The following is a 24,958-nucleotide window of genomic DNA, read 5'->3' as shown; positions in this document are numbered from 1 at the left end:
TTGTATTCAGCTGTCATGTATCTGTTGCAGGGCAGCGTGAATAACACTTTTTAAAGAAACTACCAGCAATATTTTATCTCAATTTGGATTAAAGTTTCTTTTTAAAATATATATATATAAAATCATTATACAGTGGTACCTCGGGTTAAGAACTTGATTCGTTCCGGAGGTCCATTCTTAACCTGAAACTGTTCTTAACCTGAAGCACCACTTTAGCTAATGGAGCCTCCCGCTGCTGCCGTGCCGCCGGAGCACAATTTCTGTTCTCTTCCTGAAGCCAAGTTCTTAACCTGTGGTACTATTTCTGGGTTAGCGGAGTCTGTAACCTGAAGCGTCTGTAACCTGAAGCATATGTAGTGCGAGGTATCACTGTACCACTGTTCTGCTTTTCCATCTTCGAGGTAAGAGCAGCATCACTAAGCCATTTTGTGCTTCATCAGCTCCCATACAGGCATATATTGGCTAGTGCTTATTTAGGCAGCAATGACAAGCTTCTTTCAAACATATGCCACAAGGTCTAGAAAAGTTGGAATTGTCTGGAAGCTGAATTCTGTGCCCCTGACTAGATGGGGCCTTTCCTTTCCTGTGTTTCCAGCATCCACACAGTCCTGCTTTAGGGAGCAGGGGGGCATAGTTATTTCTCCAAACTGAAACTGTATCTTCAGCATAAAGGTAAAGGGACCCCTGACCATTAGGTCCAGTCGTGACCGACTCTGGGGTTGCAGCGCTCATCTCGCTTTATTGGCCGTGGGAGCCGGCGTTTGTCCGCAGACAGCTTCCGGGTCGTGTGGCCAGCATGACTAAGCCGCTTCTGGCGAACCAGAGCAGCACACGGAAACGCCATTTACCTTCCCGCCGGAGCGGTACCTATTTACCTACTTGCACTTTGATGTGCTTTCGAACTGCTAGGTTGGCATATACCCCTGCAAAAAAGAAAAAAAAGCAAAAGGAGGGAATATAGTGCTATGAAGGGTTGGCAGGAGGGGGGGGTATAAAAGTAAAATATGGTTGAAGTGTGCTTCGCCTAATTGTGTGGGTACACCTCCAGAGCGTGCCTCAGTGCCCCTGCATTGTGAAGATATTTCCTTATCCCTCTAACCCAGCTTTTGGCAAGCACCATTCAGGATGTGGTTACCATAGCTGCCCACTGAGACTGACATGCCACACTCTGTCTTGGTGCTCTGACACGATCACAGTAAGAATAATGGATAACCCAGTGTTTTAGCAATCTGTCAGTAGGACTAAAAAACAAACAAACACAAAACAGCATCCTGCTCTTGTTTAAAGGCTATTTTAAAATATGGCTCGCAACTCCCCCTTTTCTCTGTATCCATTATTATTTAAGAAGAATATTTTGGGTTTTCTTGTACAGCAGAATGATGTCAACAAGGATAGCTGTTGACTATTGGCATTTGTAGGGCTACAGTTTTTAAGCCTTATTTATTTCGTTACACCAGGATGCTGTGCAGCACTAACAAAGCAAAGAGTAGATTCAAATGTGTAAGGAATTCCTGTCTTGCCCACTGAGAAACAGAATTTCTACAACCAACGAGTTAGAGAACAGGTAACAGCAGTGGCTGTAAGTAGCCCTAAGAACTCTTTACATCCTTTGCTTGCGGCTGCCTCTTCTTTCTGACTTTTGGTCAAGAGTGTAACGAGAACTCGTCAAAACACCTGGAGTTTTAAATAAACTTCTTCAACATGTCAGAATGTAACTGCTCTATGTATCACTGTAAAATACAAAATTTACACACCACACCACATTTGAAAAACATTTTTTGCCCCTGGGCATTGTAATTTACCCCTCACAGAGTTGAAATTCCCAGCAACCCTTAAGAAACTACAGTGCCCAGAATTCTTTGAGGGCAAGAATGTGCTTTGAATGCATTTTAAAGGTATACTGTGCAAACAGCCAAAGACAATGAAGGTAACTAAGCAAACAGATGCAAAGATTGTTGAAATGAATAAATAGCAGCATTAGAATGTTTTAATGACGGTCCTTTTAAGTGAAGCTAAGAAAAGTAGAGTGACATGGGTGGTGCTGTGGGTTAAACCACAGAGCCTAGGGCTTGCCAATCAGAAGGTGAGCGGTTTGAATCCCTGCGACGGGGTGAGCTCCCGTTGCTCGGTCCCTGCTCCTGCCAACCTAGCAGTTCGAAAGCACATCAAAGTGCAATTAGATAAATAGGTACCACTCCGGCGGGAAGGTAAACGGCGTTTCCATGCGCCGCTCTGGTTTGCCAGAAGCGGCTTAGTCATGCTGGCCACATGACCTGGAAGCTGTACGCCGGCTCCCTTGGCCAATAAAGCTAGATGAACACTGCAACCCCAGAGTCGGCCACGACTGGACCTCATGGTCAGGGGTCCCTTTACCTTTACCCTTACTAAGAAAAGTAGAATCCTAGAATTGTAAAGCTGGAAGTTACCACGAGGGTCATCTAGTCCAACCCTCTGCAATGCAGGAATCTTTCTGCCCAATGTGGGGCTCAACCCCACGACCCTGAGATTTAGAGTCTCATGCTCTACTGACCGAGCTATTTGAAGATGCAAACAGGCTCTCCCTCCTTGCTGCCATGCCTATTTTCCCTAAAGCAAGACTCCTATTCTTCATCCCTATGGCTATCTGCTACCAAAGCAGGGTTGGGCCTAGACTAGCGCAGTGGCGTAGCGTGGGGGTGCAGGGGGGCCCGGCCGCACCGGGCGCAACATCTGGGGGTTAGGGGGCGCAAATCCACGGGTTAGGGGGCGCAAATCCACGGGTTAGGGGGCGCAAATTACTTGCTTTGCCCCGGGTGCTGACAACCCATGCTACGCCACTGGACTAGCGACAAGCAGCAAATTGCTCTGGAACTGAATCCAGTTGATTAAGTCTCTGATTTGACTAATATTGTGGAACCCCTCCTGAGGAGCTCCAGAAACTCATGACTTAAAAAGATACTGCATCTTGAGACCTCACACATACAGCCTTCCCATTTGAAACAGTGGAGCATTCACCTCTCTGAACTTGCAGCAACAAAACATGCCTCCATTTTTCATCACCTAATATATAATGAATGTTTAATTGAATCTAATTGTTCCCTGCTGAGTAAATCTGAGCACATGAGAGTACCAATTTAAGTGCCAGGAAACCTGTTTTCTGCTAAAGCTGCTGATAAAGCATCATCATGCTATTTTGGGATATGAACATAATTTAAATTAATTAAAAGTTATTAGACAATATGATGATGCCCAATTAAGGCCAATAGTGATGATGACTAAATAAAATCAGATTTTCTGCAGTTCAGTTCAGGCAAACCTTATTACAGCAGATGATAGGGAACTTTTTTATTTTTTAACATAAGAAACTTTGTTGCAATTACTCCATCTCAAGTGTAACTTCTCTGTTCTGGTGATATTCTAATGGTTTCATCACAAAATCTCTTCTTTGAAAGAAGAGTTCATTTTTTTAAAATCGTATTTTAAAATTTGCATTGTATAATGCACCTTATACATTGCCCCCAAAGCATTCTCTTAAGTTCTCATGCTTCCTCTGCCCCAAGCAATTAATGAAAAATTAACTAATGAAAAATGAATCAAAAATTATTTAATTTACTGACAGCCCTAATATTGACTATTAAAGTAACACTTCAAATACACACAGTATAGCTGCTTGCTCTTTGGCTACGACATGTGTTTTTTGCTGTACACCCTAACACTCAAACTTGTTTGCAGGGGTGGGGAGATCATAGGCCAATGTGCTAAGAACCAATGCACCAGGGGACTGGAGACCTCATTGAAATGAATGAGCAGGAGTATGGAATTTCTGGTTCATATCTATTTCAGGTGATGTGTACAGGAGAAACATGTAGAGTACTGTGTTCACATATCCTTAAACTCTTGTTTTTTTATTTAAAAATATTTCCCTCTTCTTTTTGTATAGCCGGCCTTATGAGAGGTGTTGACAAGCAATTACTGATGGCCTGGTGGTTATGGAAGGACCTGGAAGGAATCATCGCTGTTCCTGATCTACCCAAGTTTCATACTTCTGCTCTCAGCAGCATTTTGCCTTCATCAAACCTAAAACTCTCCTGAATTTCTAAGAAAAAGAATATATACACAAATTTACAAAAGCCTAGTACCAGTGACGGGCTCAAACTTATTGACCAAGATATTTGTGAAGTATATTTTAAAGGGAAAAGTCAATAGTCTGGCTCCTTGCTGGACCCAGTTTCCCATGTGAAAACTGCATCTGGGGTTCATTGTTGATTCAAAATTATTAGTATAATAAACTATCCTAAAACCTTATGGTACCCGTTTCCATTATCTGACAAGGCAGTTCTATGGAGCATTTCATAAGTCCTCAAACACTGTCTAATACAACAACCGGTGTACTCGTTCTGTCCCACCCCAGAAGCAAATTCTTGCTTTTCCGAACATGCTGGTCAGTCCATCCAAGTCCATCTCTTGTCCTACTGTCCAGTTTGCCATCCCAGACCTCTGGTCTGCCGGCTACTTCCTGCAAATGAGCAGAGAATCATTTGGGGGAACTTGGGGGAGAGCATTCACTGTGATATTTTAAGACAAGGCAGGAGGCTCTAACCTGAATGCTGCTCAGTGACACAGTCCACTCTGAAGAGCAGTTACACGCTGGATAGGCAAAGAGGGAAGGGACAGTAGTGGTTTACTGTGTTCCTGTGGGAGCCCTTCCAGACTCCACTCTCCATACATATGGGGGCAGATCTGCAGCTTCAGTTGCTGGCAGAAGCAGCAGCCTAGCCAGGGAGTAAAGTCTTATAAATGTCTACGCAGAAATATGCCCCACTTAGACTATCTAACGTGAGAAAGGGGCACAGAGAGCGAGAGAGAGAAGAACACTTTGTTCATTCCGATAGCAAACAAATCCCTCACTTCTCTTGACGCCACCACAAATGGTATCGGGAGTCAACAGTACCCAAAAAGGTTTCCTTTAAAACCACTTTACAAGCTATATATTATTATTTTTTTAAAAAAAGAAATTCCCTCAGTGAGCACCTTCCTTGTCAATCAGCATAACTATGACAGCCGTAGTTTGGAACAAATTACTAATTACACTTACAAGACTCCAAATGTTTTTGCAAGCAATGAGCACTCACTTCAGCAGGTAGTCATATGTGATTCACATTCCAGATTACCACTTTTCTCCTTTGCAAAATATGTTGCTGAGAGTTGCCCTCAACACTTCCTGAGCACAGTGCCGTGGCCCCTTCAAAAGGATCACTGAAGGACACAGATTTGATGGCTGGCTTCAGTGTCGAACTCCCAGTGTGCAAGACAAGCTTGCTCCTGTGTATGACCAGTGTGATATGTCTATCCTCACCCTCCCACCATGCCATATGAGAAAGTGACAAGTGATGAACAATTAGCACCATCCAAAGGGAGATGCCCAATGAGGCTGTGTATGCTACCCAAAACCACAAACAGTGACATAAAATGGATGTGCTGCCATTCTGGAACGTCATATGCTTATGAAACAGGCATATATATGTGGAGAAGGAAGAAGGTGCCCCAACAGCTTGAAACTTCATCCAGACACCAGTTGAGAAACTAACAGCACATTCATAGTGTTTAGAACAGAATAGAACAATAATAAAAACTGGCCAGGGGGAATTTCTTAAGAAGAATCTGGCACTGGTTGGAACATTGGAAGGAAAAAAATAACCCGAAATCCCCCCAGACTTTCTAGTCTACAAATTCAGAAATCTTCAGAGCAGCACGTTTGACTTTCAAGGAGATCTGACAGTTTTAAATTATGTGCCGAAGAAAGAAAAGACGAGGATTCCCCTTTTCTTCAGTCCACAATGATGCAGCTATCTCATATATGAAATCCAAGTCTGAGATCATTATTTATTATAATAAAACTAAAGGTGGCGTTTACACCTCTGGCCAGATGTGTGTGTACATGTGTGACCATACATTTGAAATGCCTGATCAAATAGTGGCCAATGGTGATGTCTGTCTCTCCCACCAAACATGGTGGACATTGCCACCATTGTTGACAAAATGCCTATGTGCCTATATTGTTTGGAAACTGAACAGCCCATGGTTCAAACATCCCAAAATATCTCTCTTCCCTGTAGACTTAGGTCTGTTTGATGCCTTCTGGAACACTTCCCACTGACATAAGCAGCAGGAAAAAGAGGAAATACGATACAGACAAATTTACAAATCATCAGTGGAGAAAAACAACAGACTTTCAAAAGGATGCAGGATTACTTTCTTATGTGGACAATACTGAGGTCACTATGCCACCAACATAATTCTACTTATTTAAAAAAGACACTATGGTGATATATGCAAACACTTCTATTTGTGAGGGGAGAAAGGCAGGAGTATTTTGAACTGACTAGTACAAATAACTAAGTGATGGGTTCTTCAGAAAAGTAGGGAGCTTTGGGAAGAAACAGGTTCCAAGGAACCTTTGGTCAAGTTGGGAAAGGAGACACAAAGATGCTTTCTTCTGTGGAGTTTTGTTGTTGTTTAGTCGTGTCCGACTCTTCGTGACCCCATGGACCAGAGAACGCCAGGCACTCCTGTCTTCCACTGCCTCCCGCAGTTTGGTCAAACTCATGTTTGTAGCTTCGGGAATGCTGTCCAACCATCTCGTCCTCTGTCTTCCCCTTCTCCTTGTGCCCTCCCAACATCAGGGTCTTTTCCAGGGAGTCTTCTCTTCTCATGAGTAGGCCAAAGTATTGGAGCCTCAGCTTCAGGATCTGTCCTTCCAGTGAGCACTCAGGGCTGATTTCCTTAAGAATGGATAGGTTTGATCTTCTTGCAGTCCACGGGACTCTCAAGAGTCTCCTCCAGCACCATAATTCAAAAGCATCAATTCTTTGGCGATCAGCCTTCTTTATGGTCCAGCTCTCACTTCCATATATCACTACTGGGAAAACCATGGCTTTAACTATACGGACCTTTGTTGGCAAGGTGATGTCTCTGCTTTTTAAGATGCTGTCTAGGTTTGCTGTCTTTTAAGCTGACCCGTGTGAGCACACATTCCAAGTTAAGGGTTTTAAGGGATACTGGATTGCACCTTTTGGACCACACTTAGGCTAGTAAATCTCGGCCTTGCAGAGATCAGTTTACAATAACTGAGACTCCAATGTGCCAGAAGCAGGTTGTTGAAAAACAAATACCTCCAGATGATTCAAGTGAACATGTGTTACACATGAAGACAACAATTCATCATAATGACACAGTGGACAGTTCTCTCTTCAAACAGCCGCATTTCCAAATAATTGTCGTTCAGGTACAAATTCTGTTCTTAGCCGTTGGACTGAATTTGAAAAATCCAGCTGCATAGTTTACACTTCTGTTGAAGTGCACTAATATCAAGTTAGGTTTAAATTTAGAAAGTATATAGGAGAGCCGAATCCAGAACTAAAAATGGTAACACAGCATAGAAAAGTGACTGTGAATGAGACAGAAAAGGAGACCAGGATAAATCAGTATTCAGTATACAGCCGAAGGAAAAAAGGATGTGATGAGAAATAAGATAGCCCTTTTATGGTGATCTCTACTGACCAGTACAAAAATTAGAACAAAATAAGATAAGCAAGTAATACAGACTGTTTCACCACATCTGACTTTGTGCAGAATAATTCTTCCCCTTATCACGAAGTGAATATAATCAGTGTATTTGTAATGGAGTTCCTCAGGGGGTCAGTAGGTAGAGGGCTGAACGCAATCTTGGAAGAGCCTGTCAGATACATACAGGTACCTGCATGTGTACGCAATAGATTTAATGGAATCTCTGTGTGTGTCTTTCTCTGTCTCTCTCTCTCAATATCTTTCAAACTAGGCAGTATTAAGCACAAAATAATATTGGTACTACAAATATATTAGCACACTTTCCTAATTTCAGTCATACTTAGAAATAAAGATATGTCTCAGTTATTGGGGTGACAGTGGTGTTAACAAACATGCTCAACCACACCATCTTTACCCCAAGCAAGCTTGCTGAAAAATGGCAAATAGGTGCCTGCAGCACATGATGATGCAACACTCTGAAGCTGAACTTTAAGATGACTTGCAAGCATGGGGGGGGGGGCTGGTGCCCACTGGACCTAGTAGGGCTCTTAGGAGGTCACAGGGGTGTGGCCAAATTGTTTGCCATTCTCCTCCCTTGCAAATGCATTATGAACATTCTAGCACTGCAGTGTTACAAACAGTTAGCACCTAAGCCTTAACCTGGGTTGCTGGGTTCCTTAAACGTAAGCCCTGTAAAGGTAAAGGGACCCCTGACCATTAGGTCCAGTTGTGACCGACTCTGGGGTTGCGGCGCTCATCTTGCTTTATTGCCCAAGGGAGCCGGCGTACAGCTTCCGGGTCATGTGGCCAGCATGACTAAGCCGCTTCTGGTGAATCAGAGTAGCACACGGAAATGCCGTTTATCTTCCCGCTGGATTGGTACCTATTTATCTAATTGCACTTTGACGTGCTTTCGAACTGCTAGGTTGGCAGGAGCAGGGACCGAGCAACGGGAGCTCACCCCGTCGCAGGGATTCGAACCGCTGACCTTCTGATTGGGAAGCCTTAGGCTCTGTGGTTTAACCTACAGCGCCACCCGCGTCCCTTAAGCCCTGTTTAGGGAAGCTTTTAATATTTGATGAATTATTGTATTTTAATGTTTTGCTGGAAGCCGCCCAGAGTGGCTGGGAAAACCCAGCCACATGGGCAGGGTATATTATTATGGGCAGGGTATATTATTATTATTATCAGTGACTAGCAGGTGTACTCATTTGTTTCAGGTCAGTGTCATTCTCACACTTGTTCACACATATTTTTTTCTGCTCCCCCCAACCTGTCCCAGTTCTACATTAAATTGTGAGGTGTGTCCAAATACACAAAGGAATTCTTTTTTAAATACACATGACATACTTTCTCACAAATTATGAATTTCAGATATATATTTTTGTATACTTTTGGACATTACCGGAACATTTGGAATGGATGAAAGCACGTGGCTAGCCAAGTTCTAAATCATACATTTGCTGGGGAGATGCAGATCAGAAGTCACAAGGATGAAGTTCCTCAAGACTCCCTCAATTACATTGACTTCCAGAAATGAGTCATGGTTTCGTTTTTGATCCTCAAAACCCTGTAAATCCTGGGCCCAACCTTAAAAAAAGAAGGTTTCACTGCCTGTGCTAAGTCTACTTTTAATCTTGAATAGAGATTCCCTCCTGATAGCTGAGGCAAAGCTATTACTAAATTAAATCTGCGGACACACTTCACTGTTACACTGAATAAATATAACATTTTTTTAGTTTAAAAAGAATAAATATAACCCCACAGCGACACAAGGAACTAATTCTAAAAGAAAATTATTGACTAAATATATTTCTATAAACAGTTTTTGCATTGTTTATTATCTTTATTTATCTAATTAGCATGTCCTAGAGAACTTGGGAGAAAGGCGATGGCAAACCTAGACAGCATCTTAAAAAGCAGAGACATCACCTTGCCAACAAAGGTCCGTATAGCTGAAGCCATGGTTTTCCCAGTAGTGATGTATGGAAGTGAGAGCTGGACCATAAAGAAGGCTGATCACCGAAGAATTGATGCTTTTGAATTATGGTGCTGGAGGAGACTCTTGAGAGTCCCATGGACTGCAAGAAGATCAAAGGCATCCATTCTTAAGGAAATTAGCCCTGAGTGCTCACTGGAAGGACAGATCCTGAAGCTGAGGCTCCAATACTTTGGCCACCTCATGAGAAGAGAAGACTCCCTGGAAAAGACCCTGATGTTGGGAAAGATGGAGGGCACAAGGAGAAGGGGAGGACAGAGGACGAGATGGTTGGACAGTGTTCTCGAAGCTACCAGCATGAGTCTGACCAAACTGCGGGAGGCAGTGGAAGACAGAGTGCCTGGCGTGCTCTGGTCCATGGGGTCACGAAGAGTCGGACACGACTAAACGACTAAACAAGAGAACTCCTTCAACACACCCATGTGCCTGCTTTTTAAGACCAGCAAAATGGTCTTTAAAATATTGCATTGCAAAATCTGGATAAGTGACAATGTCAAAGGATAACTATGTTTCTCCTTGTATATTGTATCATAAAGTGTGAATTTGATAGATTCAAATTTAAATGCACACTGAGTGAAATTTCTCCTTCATCCCAGCTCTCTGGAATTCTTTCCAATGTGTCACCTTTCCATATTTTTAGATGCCAAGCTAAGGCAGATCTGCTTCGGTAAAGTTTAAACTTGCGAACTTTTAATAGAGTTTTATTATGGCGGTTCTTTGCTGTTGCTGCAGTACAGTACATTTTTTGGGAATAGGTAACAGTGGAAAGGCAGTACAAAAAGCTTAAAAATAGACACACATTTCTGGTCCCTGTCTAATTGTGCTCCTCCACTCTCTGTTATTTTGCAAAGTGTAACTTATTATTCCATAAGCTATTAAACTTAATAGCTCTAAATTTAGCTCTCATTTCAGTGACTGTTAAAGCCTAGCTTACCTATTGGATACAGGAAATCTACCATACTGATAAATGGCTACTGTTCTCATCAGTACAAAGGGAATAATGAGGATGGCTCGCTCTACCTTTCCCAGCCAAGACTGGAGAAGCAATAATTCAGTTCTATAACATAGATGCTTTCTAAAACCTCCCTCTCCAGTATTTTTTAATTTGCAGGAACCTATGAAAATTTATTTGCCTAGTTAATATGTGGGTAGAGAAGGATTTCTTTTTCTTTTTAGAGGGAAATTACTCTCCAGGGAAGTTTGCCTAGCGCCTTCATTATACACCTTTATACGTCAGGCAAAAACGTTCCTTTTTAACCAGGACTTTGGTTGATTTGATTGACATCCTATGCCCTTTTAAAATGTGGGGGTTGGGGGGGAGGTTATTGGGTTGTTGTTTTTATTTTGATTATGGAGTTTGTGGTTTTATATTATTATTTTATTCTGTAAACCACCCAGAGACCAAGAGGGATAGGGTGGTATGTAAAGTCAAATGACAGCAACAGCAACGACAACAACAATTTATTATTTATACACCGCCCATCTGGCTGGGCCTCCCCAACCACTCTGGGCAGCCTCCAACAAAATAATAAAATACAGTAATCCATCAAACATTAAAAGCTTCCCTAAACAGGGCTGCCTTCAGACGTCTTCTAAAAGTCTGGTAGTTGTTTTTCTCCTTGACATCTGGTGGTAGGGCATTCCACAGGGTGGGTGCCACCACCGAGAAGGCCTCTGCCTGGTTCCCTGTAGCTTGGCTTCTCGCAGAGAGGGAACCACCAGAAGGCCCTTGGCGCTGGACCTCAGTGTCTGGGTAGAACGATGGGGACACAACAACAACAACAATCTTAAATACGCCCAGTGATTCCATCTCCCCAGGGATCACTGAGAACTGTAATTATCAACAGAGAATTCTCCACACCTTCAGCAAGCTGTAGTTTATGTTAAACCATGACAGTTAAACTGATTGTCACAGTTTCAGGGTCTCGGACCACCTCAGAGATTAGGATAGCTGTGTTTTTGTTTCTTTCTTTCTTTAGGAGCTAGCTGTACTCTATTCTCTGTCTTCCCAACAGAAAAGACCAGACCTGTTCCCATGTTCCCATCATGGTGTGAACAGGTGTGTGTCAACCTGATTCCCCCCCCCCCATGGTTTATTACTGTAGATCTTGGCATGAGTAAAAGTTGGCGTAACTTAATAAGAAAAGAGATTCCCATTATGAACTTTCTTGACCCTGGTACCATTCTGATCTCAAATGTGTGCTGGAGAGTACTGAGGAGCCGTCCTGAGCTCCTAATACTTTGTGTAAAGATGAGCACATGTTGTCGCTGGCATCCCTCTATCTCGAGAGACAATGGAGTGTCTCTGCGGGGTGAAATCAAACCGCTGCATTTGCAGCACTGAGGTGACCTCTCTGGGGCAGAAAGCTGGGCAGCGTGCATGGAGGTCCTAGATTGATGGCTAGATAAATTTACTGCAGGTAAAATTACACACTCTAAATAAAGGGCTTGCATGATTTGAGTCTGAAGAAAAGAAAAGCTGATTTGTTTTCCTTTAGTCCACTAAGACACTTTCTCATTGTTATTCTCATTCTTTTTACAGTACAACAATACTTTACCTGCAAATAATCTTTTGATCAAAAAGGAAACTAAAAATGTGAAGCCTCCAGCTATAGCAACAGTCTACCTGGACTTACTTTGAATATTAATGCAACTTAGTTTTTTAATCAACAGCTGCTTCTAATCCCTTCTATATAAGATTTAGTCAGGTGTAAGGCCCTAAACTGTGGCGCTGTGGTCTAAACCACAGAGCCTAGGGCTTGCCGATCAGAAGGTCAGCGGTTCAAATCCCCGCGACAGGGTGAGCTCCCGTTGTTTGGTCCCTGCTCCTGCCAACCTAGCAGTTCGAAGCACGTCAAAGTGCAAGTAGATAAATAGGTACCGCTCTGGTGGGAAGGAAAACGGCGTTTCCGTGCGCTGCTCTGGTTTCGCCAGAAGCCGCTTACTCATGCTGGCCACATGACCTGGAAAAACTGTCTGTGGACAAACGCCGGCTCCCTTGGCCTATAGAGCGAGATGAGCGTGCAACCCCAGAGTCGTCCATGACTGGACTTAACTGTCAGGAGTCCTTTACGTTTTTAAGGCCCTAAACTAAACAAGGAAATTCTTTCCTTATTTGACATATGAAGATCCCTCTGCTGTAACAAAGGTTTTCTGATGTTCTTCATCACAGTCAATGTGCAGAACTCATTTATAACCCTGACATTATTACAAATACATCTATTCCTTGATGGGATAAGGCATTTAGAGCAATTGCCTGGCAAATAGTATATAATCTAGATAGCATTAAGATCTAATCAACACCTCCTGTTAAATAATGGTTGCCACACAGACAAACAGTAAGAGAACAAAAAGACAGGAAACAAAGGTAACTAGTTTAGTCATTGTTCACTAGGATGATGTAATTTCAACTTTTAATTAAGCAGAGTAAACAAAATGGGAAATAGGCAGGAAACTCTAGGAAGAGACAACAGTACAATAGAAATATTGGAATAATAGGAATTGCTCATCTAAAAGTCCCCCTCCCTTCTCCATTGGAATGTATGGGCTCAAAACAGAACTTAAACCTAGATTTTCAATGGTTGGGGAGCTCTCAAATCTCCAACACGGACCCCTTTTCACTCTGTGCTCTCAAGGACCAGCCTGACACTATGCTTCACTTCAGGACAATTCTACCGTTCCTCTTCCGTTTCTTGCCTTGCTGTTAAGTGTGGGTTCTGTGGCAAAATTGTCCCACTCACTTTCTGTAGGCTTTTGAGAAGTCCTCTCACCCTTTTGGTGCAGCCGTGTTGAAGGATGGCAAAGGCTCCTCTAAAGCCCCAACAAGAGAATTGTGGCATCGGTCCCCTGTTCGGATAGGTGGTGTGGGCGTAAGCTGGATCCTGGCCTGCTCCTGGGATTTGTGAAAATGAATGGAGGCTCAGACACAGGGTGGGCTGGGGTGGGGAGCCAGTGGAGAAGAAGGCTTCCCTTGGGACCGCTCCCTAGCCATTTAAGCAGCCCACACCTAGGACCCTGCCTGCTTTTCCTTCATCAGGTTCCCTACTCACCGACCCTTGGTTAAAGCCAATGGTCAATGACTTTGCTCTGGCTACAGTGGTCACCATATTATGGGGCCAGGTAGGAATTTGTCCACCGGGCAAATTGGCTCCAGCCCGGTGGTTTTGCCTACCTCATAGTGTGGTGGTGGCCCAAAGGGCCACAATAAATGTAATAATATGTACCCCTGTAAATTCCTGAGTGTGCTTCTAATAGGGAAGTTATGGTAACCTGTTGCTTTATGAAACTGATGATTTTGCAAGTTGCCGCTCCCCCCACTGAGGCATAAATACAGCTAATATGTGAATCATAGAATCATAGAATCATAGAGTTGGAAGAGACCACAAGGGCCATCGAGTCCAACCCCCTGCCAAGCAGGAAACACCATCAGAGCACTCCTGACATATGGTTGTCAAGCCTCTGCTTAAAGACCTCCAAAGTAGGAGACTCCACCACACTCCTTGGCAGCAAATTCCACTGTCAAACAGCTCTTACTGTCAGGAAGTTCTTCCTAATGTTTAGGTGGAATCTTCTTTCTTGTAGTTTGGATCCATTGCTCCGTGTCCGCTTCTCTGGAGCAGCAGAAAACAACCTTTCTCCCTCCTCTATGTGACATCCTTTTATATATTTGAACATGGCTATCATATCACCCCTTAACCTCCTCTTCTCCAGGCTAAACATGCCCAGCTCCCTTAGCCGTTCCTCATAAGGCATCGTTTCCAGGCCTTTGACCATTTTGGTTGCCCTCCTCTGGACACGTTCCAGTTTGTCAGTGTCCTTCTTGAATTGTGGTGCCCAGAACTGGACACAGTACTCCAGGTGAGGTCTGACCAGAGCAGAATACAGTGGCACTATTACTTCCCTTGATCTAGATGCTATACTCCTATTGATGCAGCCCAGAATTGCATTGGCTTTTTTAGCTGCCGCGTCACACTGTTGGCTCATGTCAATCACAAAGATACAGCTCAAAGCTAGAACGTAAGATGCTACATGGTACAAATGGCTACACGTAACACAGGTTCCCAACATGCATACTAACACAATGTAACAGAACACGGTGGGAATCAAAACTGTATCAGCATAAATTGCCAGCGCTTATTGTGCATGTGTATTAAACATGAAATGAGGTAATGATGTATATGATTGGTGAAAACTGAAATGCTTTGTTTGAAACTTTATAAATACCACTGTCTGGACCACTGGGCGCGGTTGCAGTTTTGTGAAACAATCAAACTGTAACCTATTGCCTTGCAATAAACAACGGTGGACTCCGGACTCCTCAAGCTTCTGGGCTTTATTGGCATAAACTCAGGAGATAAGCCATTTTTGGCATGGAACAACAGCAATCATCACAACCGGGTTGGGCATTGGGGCAATCCTTTGCCTTGGGTGGAGGGGAGGTTGTAGTCTCTGCCTGCCCCTCCAAAACGCTGGGGTATCCTGTTAAAGAGATCCAGGGGGAGGTGGGGCCAGGGCCGATGGCACTCTCCCAGATGGCGGCCCTGTGGTGGTCACCCTATTTGATGTAAGTCTTAGGGACCCCCGCCTGGATTGACCTACATGTCACTTCTGGAGGGCGAGTCAGAAGTATTTTGATTGCCCCATGCCCAAGCTAAACCTCTTTCAACTGTATTCAATAAAGTTGTGGCCTGTTTCGATCCAAACCACTCTCAGTGGTCTTTTAATTATCTGGGGCTGGGGAGCACAATGCCATAGTTAGATTCTTTCCCTCTTTAGATTAAGGTGTCTATGTACACCTTGCACTCTTTAGATCACATCTGACCCAGTCAAGACATATCCAAAAGATGAAGAAGGGTCGGAGTAGGGCCTAATCTCACAGACGCATTAAACAGAAATGCCCACAGTTCTATATATGGAGGCAGGCTTCAGATTTTGAGAGGGACACACAAAAAATACTGCTTATATTTTTAGCAAGAATATGACTTCCAACAAACGGCTCTGGTATTTAAGTGTGTGAGTTGCATTTATTTAACATTTTAACTATGTTCAAACTCACACAAGAGCAATAAAATTCTCTTTATTAAAAAGAGAGAGGAAATACACAGAGGAAAACCTACTCAATGAACTTGGTATCAACATGATTCACAGGCAAACATATTAAAGGTACTGTGTTTAAGGCAAGAGACAGAGGTCTGGAGCTTTGTGTCAGGCCCTGAATCTCAAAAGAAGTGCTTGATCCAGCTATATCAGTTACTTGCAGGTGGTGAGGTGGAAATTTCTTCTTTAAAAACTAGGCAATTTTTACCTTTCACATTCTTACACTTTGTGGCAGCAGCCGCAGCTGCTTTGGCACTATTTTTTTTTTTTTTTTACCTGGTGGTACCTTGCTTCCTCCTTCCTGGATTATGCACTATCCCCACTCACAATATTATATATCCAATCAGATTTGATTCTGTGATGTTACTGATGACAAATCAGGACATGTGACAATGAAGGCAATTCAAACCACTGAAGAGAACATTTTCAAAAACACTGGGTCGTCTTGCATTGCCAAAGAAAACAGAGATTATTTTAAGTTCTTGAACCACCTCTTTGAATTAACATTCTGTTTAACCATGCACCTCCCAAATATATTTTTCATTCATATGGCTTTATCAGAAAGCCTGTACTTCCCAATTCCAGGCACACTGCCAGATGCTGGATTCTCCATGTTCTCTGCTAATCCCCACATAGTACATCTAAAGGATTATCCTTCTTGCCTCCTTCATCAGCATCAGTTGTCATTTGCCTGCATCACTCATCATCACCCGGCACACAAACTAGAACTTCTTATCCAGCCCACGTGTATTGCTCTTCCCCATTCTCAGTTTTCCTCTATCAACACTGCAGTGGATCGAGCTAAGGGCCTCAGAATTCCTTGCCACAAGGATATTTCTGCAGAAACCCATAACCTTTGGGGCAGATATTTTGTCTTGGAGCTAGCAGAAGAGCCCTAGATGCTAAGATATTTTCCCTCTCCTGTTTCCTTGCGAGGAATAACTTGTTTTATTTTTTAAAAAAAGAGGGTTCGTTGCAAAACTTTGGGAAAAGAGGGTCCTTTGCAAAACTCTGGGAAGAAGGAACCAAATCATTACTAAGGTTAATTATGACTTTTATTTCTCGTGGTTAAAGAAGGCTTGGAGGTAAGTCAAGCTGTGCAGAAAGCAGGGTCTCTCTGCCCATTCTAAGAATAGAGCAGGAAAAGCATATGCGGCATCATAAATCAATGTTCCTGCTCAGCACCAAACTGGGGGTTGGCAGAGGCCCATTAGCACATGCCAAGGATGGGACTCATTTAGCTGATGAGCCACTAACTGTATGCCTGGCTCCAAGCCTCTGTTTTCTTGCATCAGCTTATGCCACTGATACGTCTTTATGAGCAACAATGGAGTAAGGCAGATGGGTCTGTCTCAGTCACCCACAGTGGCCAAGGAGACAAAACTGTTGCTGAAATCATGAACCCCATTTTGCTAAGTCTTGTTTTGATTAGGACTGCTGGAGATGGAAGACATGTTCTCCGTTCCTCAACACAGGTTATTACAGCATATTTCAGGAGCTGAATGCCACACCTGATAACATTGTCATTTGGTTCCCCTCTCCCTCCGCCCCCATTCAAAATCCACTCACTGTTGTAGCTGCTGTTGCCATTAGTCTCTGCCGATACCAGGCTATCCTGACTTGGCCCTTCGGAAGTGGCCCTTCCTGACAGTAAGTGGGAAAGGAGAGGGGTAGAAGGGACAGGGAAAAGAGAGAAGAGAGAGAAAGAGAAAGGAAAGGAATATTTAGATATTCTCACTTGAAAGCGTACCAATAAACTTGTTTTAGTCTCTCATCTGTTCATGCTTTGACAACTCCCTTACAAACCAAAGTGCCTCTCTCGCAGTCCTCAAGCATATAAAGTTGCATATGGATCTGCATTTAACGTCAGTTTTCCATAGTGTTCCCTCAGGACATTCCAGTAAATGAGGCAAAATATCAACACGATGCCCTCCTTCTGATGGTAAAAATAGAATAGTATACTTAATTGGTAATATGTTGCCTGAGGTAGACTTCTTTATCTTGCCCAATTAATGATAGGCCAGCTTTTATTATACCAAACAAAATATGTCAATCCAGAAATCTTAGATTCACAACACTTATATCTGGTGATTGGCTGTTTATTTGTTTGTTTGTTTCATTCATTTTTCTAATTATTACAGAACCACAAAGACAGATTAAAAAAAAAATCATAATATGACCAACTAAAGTAAGGGCATACAAAACCTAAGCGTATTAAGTAATGACATCCAATCTAAGACCGTGCCATCCAGATTTCTGTAGATGGCGTAGGCAGAGATACCTGTAAATCTGAAACAAAACTATATAAAATAATATTCTACCACAATGAGCAAGAATCACCAGAATTTTCCTGTCCCTTAGAAACCTGTAACTTATGTGTAATTTTTTTCTGCAATAATCTGCACCAGTGCTACTTGCTGACATGGTATGGGTAAGCACACCATGTGATGATGACTCTAACTCATGTGATGAGTTCTACCAAACAATACTGCTAAAGGGCAGAAAATTCATAATGCCAAGCCTCATACGGTGAATGCAACATCTAGACCACATGTGTACATCTGAGCTTTTCTAGCAATGATTATTTGCTAGTAGAACATTTATTCAGAAACAGATAGGTAGCCGTGTTGGTCTGCCATAGTCAAAATAAAAAAATTCCTTCCAGTAGCACCTTAAAGACCAACTAAGTTAGTTCTTGGTATGAGCTTTCGTGTGCATGCACACTTCTTCAGATACACTGAAACAGAAGTTGCCAGATCCTTCTATATAGTGAGAAGGTGGGGAGGGGTATTACTCAGAAGGGTGGTGGGAATGGGAGATTGGCAGATAGCTGAGATGAGCCTGTTGACGACTCTTAACGACTGCAATAGGTCTTACAGGAAAAGGCAAGGGGTGAGAAGGTGAAGAATGGCTTAGTCATGTATAATGAGATAAGAATCCAATGTCTTTGTTCAAACCAGGTCTCTCCATGGTTTTAAGTTTGGTAATGAGTTGCAATTCAGCAGCTTCTCTTTCCAGTCTATTTCTGAAATTCCTTTGTAGTAAAACAGCTACTTTGAGATCTTGTATAGAATGTCCTGGGAGAACTAACTTAGTTGGTCTTTAAGGTGCTACTGGAAGGAATTTTTTTATTTTGACTATGGCAGACGAACACGGCTACCTATCTGTAACTACTTCCAAATAAGCATGCATATGGTTTCACTGCAAAAGTGCTTAATTTTTTATATATATCATGCTCCAGTATTAGTAGTACTTAATCTCAAAAGTTGGTTCATGTGGATAGCCACAAACAGGACACAAACATAATAGCTCTCTTATGTTTGTTATCCCCAGCAACTAACTATCACGACTAGTATCTATTATACCCTTATCTTCCAAGAATCTATTTCCCCTTCAAATCCACTCAAGTTCATGGAGAATATCATTCTACAATGGAGAAGTAATAGAGGTGTGTATAGATAGGAATGCAGCCTAAGTCTTATAGAGTTCAATGTGTCATGTAGAATATATTGTGTTATTCTATTTAACGAACTATGAAGGTGGCGAGCAAGGAAAAACTGGGTATTACTCTGTCCAAATCCCCCTGAAGTCTTGCTGATTTCCATGGAAGAGTTAATCAAACATCCTTAAATGTCTGCCGCTGAAATCAATGGGGCTGAAAAGTACCTCACTTTGTCGACTGTGCCCACTGTCCTTAGCATAGTGGAACAAAATGATACCTATAATTCTGGGATAGCCTCGGCCATAAGACAGCTCTCTGCTTTGTAAACACGGGGCTGTTTAAAATGCAAGCAGCAGTTTCTAAAATCAACAGCGAAGGATAATGGTGGCATCAGCCTCATGAACCAACGTCAAACAAATATGCACTGTGCTCGGCCTTACGGAAGATGCAGGTTTATCCTGAATAAAGATACAGCTGAGGAATAAAATATATCAATATACCATCCCTGCATGAAATACTTTCCTGAACTCAGTTCAAAGGATTGCCACTGCATTTCTGTCAACTCAAGAAAATTGAAAAACCAGGTTCTCGGAAATTAATGGGTACCTATTACGATGATATATGGACTGTCACAGCATCTGTGGGGCACACACATATGCAGACAAAGAGGTTTTTCCTGTGCTCTGATGAGATTGGCATTAGGCCTCCAATCTACATCCAAATGCAAGAGGAGTTTTTGGCTTCTGTAATGAACACTTGGGAATAGTGGGCAGAGCACCAAAGAACACGAAGCACCTTTAATTATTTCAGTTTGGGAGCGTTTAGCACATATGTAATTTATCCCATTGAACCAATGGGATTAATAGTGTATATCTGGACCACAGTTAAACAAACAAATCTCTTATCAGGTATGTTGCCAGGTTTAAAATAAAGAATTTCACACTAAGAACGGCACAGAAGAACAACATGTCTACTGCCTGTGTAGCATGACATTCAAACCTGCTCAAATAAGTTGACAGCCCAAATTCAATTATTACGTATAAATTACATGTGCTCGTTTTTGGCCTGTGAAGCACTCGTTTCGAGAAAGTGCCCTGGGGCACCACTCAGAAAAATGACCACAAGTTGAGGTCTAATACAAAATGGCCCCCACGGGAAGAGTGTCTTAATACAAAATGGCTACCACAAAGAGTCTCTTTCTTGCTTGCTGTCTGTCACTCACTAATTCCAGCTCTCCAGGAGTGGGATGCAAAACCCACAGTGTGAACAAACCTAGGCGGGCAAAACAAGGCTCTACTTCACCTGGGTCAAAGACCCAGTTTGTCACACAAGCATTTTTGTACACACACACACACACACACACACACAGAGAGAGAGAGAGAGAGAGAGAGACAGAGAGAGAGAGAGGCTGGGAGCCTCAATGGTGCCCCTCAGAAGGCTTCAACTGGGGCAAAAAATTCTGGCTCCCCCCCCCCCCAGCTATGGCTCTGAATAAGCTTTAAGTCTGTATTTTGCAGGGAGGAATATTATTATTATTATTATTATTATTATTATTATTATTATTATTATTATTATTTATCTGCTTTATATTGTCCAGGGCAATCCAAAAGCATTTTACAAACAGACAAGGTACTGGATCTTGATGTCTGAATGCATAGATGCACATGTTTTTATATAAGAGAAGATTCTGCAATGTAACATGCCACATTCAGATCTGCATATATATATATACGGAAACATCTCTATACACATATGTAGTTAATACCACATCCTTCTTGTCTCACATGAGAACATTGAGGATAAATAGGTCTACAAGCCTATCCATGAAGCTCCTAAATATTTTAAATGACACCCGAAGCACAGAGTTTAAATGCTGATAGATTAGGGTAATTCAGCCTTCTGAAAGATAGCAGATAAATCATTCCAGGGTGCCCTAGACATTTCCATCTACAGCATTCAGACTCCTTTTTCCATTTCCAAAATAGAATCTAAACCTGCTGGCTATGCAATCTACTCTGAAGAGATTCCCCCCCCCCCCACACACACACCTGAGGGGAAAATAATAGAATAGATGCCTTCAGTTTTTTACTACAGCAAGCTGCTCTTAAGCAAAGGCAGTTTAGGATATTAACTATATCAAGCCTCTTACAGTCTTTCCCCATAACCAGTCACACAAATCAATGGCTCAACAGGAATTAAATTCTGCATGTGGGTACATCTGAGAAGCCCCTGCTGAAATCAATTGAAGATGAGGCTTGTGTTGCTGACCTGCTGGAAGAATCTAAACAACATGCTTTGAAATGCAACCAGCTTCAAATTCAGTGCTGCAAACCTTAACCCTTATGGAATGTTTATTGAATAGGACAGTGCATATTGTGTTTGAATTTGTTGGAAGCTGCCCAGAGTAAGGGTAAACCAGTCAGATGGGCAGCATATCAATTTCTTCTTCTTCTTCTTCTTCTTCTTCTTCGATCGTGTCTTTCTCTGGTGCATACTTCTGAGCTAAGAAGCAGTCCAAGCAACAGAGGAGATAAACTTAGAAACAGTAGACAGAAACAAATTCCTAAAGGTGTACAGAAATCCAGGTGCATTTGGAAGTTCCTCAAGGGAAAATACCGGTATATCAAGAAGATTCTTAAAAATGCAAGTATGACTACAAAAGACTGAACGCAGTGTCAAGATGGCATGCATATAAACTGCATGCAAAGTGTAGATGAGGTACAGTTTTAAAGAGGCTCATTACTCTCAGAGCTTTAACTTTTTAATTTTAGTCTAACATACTATAATCTTTGATGTAAAAATATTTTAAAAGTGAAGTTCAACAGCACAGGATGTGTGCTTTCAGACCTTCCGTGTCCCTATTTTCCAGGGACAGTACAATCCCACATTTACAGAAGCCATCCCAGTTTCTGATTTGATCCCAGAATGTCCTGCTTTTCCTCTGGACGACCCTGTTTTCATCAGAGAAATGTTGGAGGGTATGGACTTATGTGACCCCCTGAGCCAAGGAGATAAGTAAATATACAAACTGAAGGCAGCCCTGTATAGGGAAGTTTTTAAATGTTCAATGTAGGGCAACCTGCTCCTGCCCTAAGGATCTTTTAATCATCAGTTGCCTGCTAATTACCGGTAACTCACATCATCCATATTACTGTCTGCCATGAACATAAGTCTAGATGTCATGAATCTTGGGCAAACAACAACAACAAATTAGCCTTCCATAATGCAGGTATTTAAGAATGACAAAGAGTCTTAAGCACATTAAAGATTAACAAGAAGTGCAGTGGAATCCTGCGCATGTTTGCTCAGACGTAAGACCACTGTGTTCAATGGGACCTGCTCCCAGGAAGGTACTTAGAAGACTGCACTCACATTGTGGCATATTTTGCGCGGCAGAGCCCACAATTAATCTGCAAGCCTTTAAGGTGTCACAACACTATCAGTTGTGCCTACCAGCATATAAAACAACCCATCAGCCTGTCACATCATTCAGATGGCGGGGAGCTCATTCCCCAGAACTAACATTTGGATTTTAAATGCTTGTTTCCCCACATTGCATATGTAAATTCATACACTGAATCAAAAGCACGATCTGCGCACAAATGAAATCGCACTGTTGCCTGTGGAAACACAGGTTTGAGAAGTGTGAAGCACTGGCTTAAGAAGTATGCCTCTGAGTAAGGTTTGCTGACACAAAAATGACATATCTCGTTTGAATGTTTCCCCATCCCCATGGTGTGCAGTAACAATTATCCCATGTGCTATCACCCTCAAATGGGGGGCCTTTTGGCAGGATCGTGGGGAGAGAGGGATTGGGGTGAGACTACTGAGGCAGTTGATGAGGGGCTGAGTGGTTCATTGGGCGGCATCCCCACCCTGCAACAGCCTGACATCCTGGAGTCGGGGAGGCGGGTTCAATTTAGCCAGCCCAAGCTACTTCCTGCAAGAGAGGCTGCCCAACAACTACGGAGGCACATGAGCTACAGCTGGACACCAAGCTGGCCTGGCAGACTCAGGCCCCATCTCCAATGATGTGCCATGAGTTGTACCAACAAACACTGGAGGGATCTAGACACACATAAAAACCGCGTTGAATTTTTTTAAAAGTTTTTTTTTTAAAAAAATAGATTGAATTTTCCATAAGGCTCACCATCGCCATCTATTGTCACATTGAATATTGCGCTTAAAACACACTTAAAACATTATACAGTGGTACCTTGGTTTACAAACTTAATCCGTTCCGGTAGTCCGTTCGTAAACCGAAACCGTTCTTAAACCGAGGCGTGCTTTCCCTAATGAGAAACCAGGACACTATTTCCGGTTTTGCAGAGTTTGTAAACCGAATCGTTCTTAAACAGGACTCTTCTTAAACCGAGGTACCACTGTATTTGCAGCTGTATATCTGAGTCCGCTGCCAATTTACTTGCAGAACTCAATCAGTAGAGCATAAGAGATCAAGAAACACGATTTGTCTCTGTCTCTTATCATTCTGAACTGTTGCTCACCATACTGACTCAAAATGGTGGACTGAACTTTTCAAAACTGCACTGATTTGTCAGTCAGTGGTACTATCGGCTTCCAAGCAATGCCAGATACTTCCCACTAGTATTACAATACACCTGAAAGTTTTTAGAGCAACCCAACAGGATTTTGTATACCAAGATCTGAAACTGCTTGGAAGGTTTAGAAGATCACTTCACCCTTTGCTCACTTTAAAAGAAACTACAGTGGTACCTTGGGTTATAGACGCTTCAGGTTACAGACTCTGCTAACCCAGAAATAGTGCCCTGGGTTAAGAACTTTGCTTCAGGATGAGAACAGAAATCGTGCTCCAGCGGCGCAGGAGCAGCAGTGGGAGGCCCCATTAGCTAAAGTGGTACCTCAGGTCAGTGGCGTAGCGTGGGGGGTGCAGGGGGGGGCCGGGCGCACCGGGCGCAACATCTGGGGGTTAGGGTTAGGGGGCGCAAATCCACGGGTTAGGGGGCGCAAATTACTTGCCTTGCCCCGGATGCTGACAACCCACGCTACGCCACTGCCTCAGGTTAAGAACAGTTTCTGGTTAAGAACGGACCTCCAGAACAAATTAAGTTCTTAACCTGAGGTACCACTGTAATATATTGTGTTCACTTGTGGAGATGACAACTTTGCCATTAATGTTGGGAAATATCTGGGACTAGGGAACAACCCCAATAGTCTTAATAATGCAATGATAATTAAATCATGTGTTTGCCTGACCTTTAAAAAGTTGAGCCAGAAAAAAGGTAAGTTTTAACTATATAATCAAGGGAACTGGACAGAATTCTTCATTCCTTTTGCATTGTTTTCAACACTATAAACTTTTCTTGTGCCTTTCCAGAGCAGCCCAAAGAGTCCAATAAAGTCTGTTCAATATTTTCTTTGATACAAAATGTGGTGTTAAAGGGAGTCTAGGGTCTACTGAACTCATCTTGCATGCAGCAGAGTGATAGGTTATTTTAAACAGCAAACTCAATCTGTTAAAAAAAGGGAATTAGTTTGAAAACAAGTCCAATTTCAGTCGGTCTACAATTGCAAGGAAACAAAAAACCAACAACAACCAGACCAAGCAATCTCACTGCTGTTTTCTGTAACTTCTAGATATATGAGACAGAGAGACTTTTTTTTGTTTTGAGAGAATTCCTTTGACAATTGAAGGATGGGATCTGATTGGATCTTAAAAGCATTACAAGTGTAAAGCCATGTCTCTTCAACAGTCACTTCACTTATAACACACCACTGAGCGGGCAAATTAGAATTAAAATCCTAGGTACAAGTTCTTCCCAAGCAGGAAAACAGTGTGGAGGAAATTGCAGCTTCTACATAAAACCATGAATCTGGCTGAAAGTATATTAGTATGG

General features: G+C 42.5%; 1 protein-coding gene across 12 annotated transcripts in view; it reads right to left on the bottom strand.

Moving 5' to 3' along the window:
* The window catches only part of NRG1 (neuregulin 1), a 493,798-nt gene that overhangs the window by 278,272 nt on the left and 190,568 nt on the right, over positions 1-24,958 (bottom strand). For 10 of the 12 annotated variants that reach the window (XM_083481457.1, XM_083481455.1, XM_083481459.1 and 7 more), the window contains one exon: positions 17,210-17,284. In XM_083481457.1, coding sequence (XP_083337583.1) covers positions 17,210-17,284 — 75 coding nt within the window. The remainder of the gene's footprint in view (positions 1-17,209; positions 17,285-24,958) is intronic. The other 2 variants (XM_083481447.1, XM_083481450.1) reach the window with 1 other exon arrangement.

This window comes from Podarcis liolepis (genome assembly GCF_965112155.1).
Source record: "Podarcis liolepis genome assembly, chromosome: 17".
Classification (NCBI taxonomy): Eukaryota; Metazoa; Chordata; class Lepidosauria; order Squamata; family Lacertidae; genus Podarcis; species Podarcis liolepis.
This window is presented reverse-complemented; position numbering and strand designations above follow the sequence as displayed.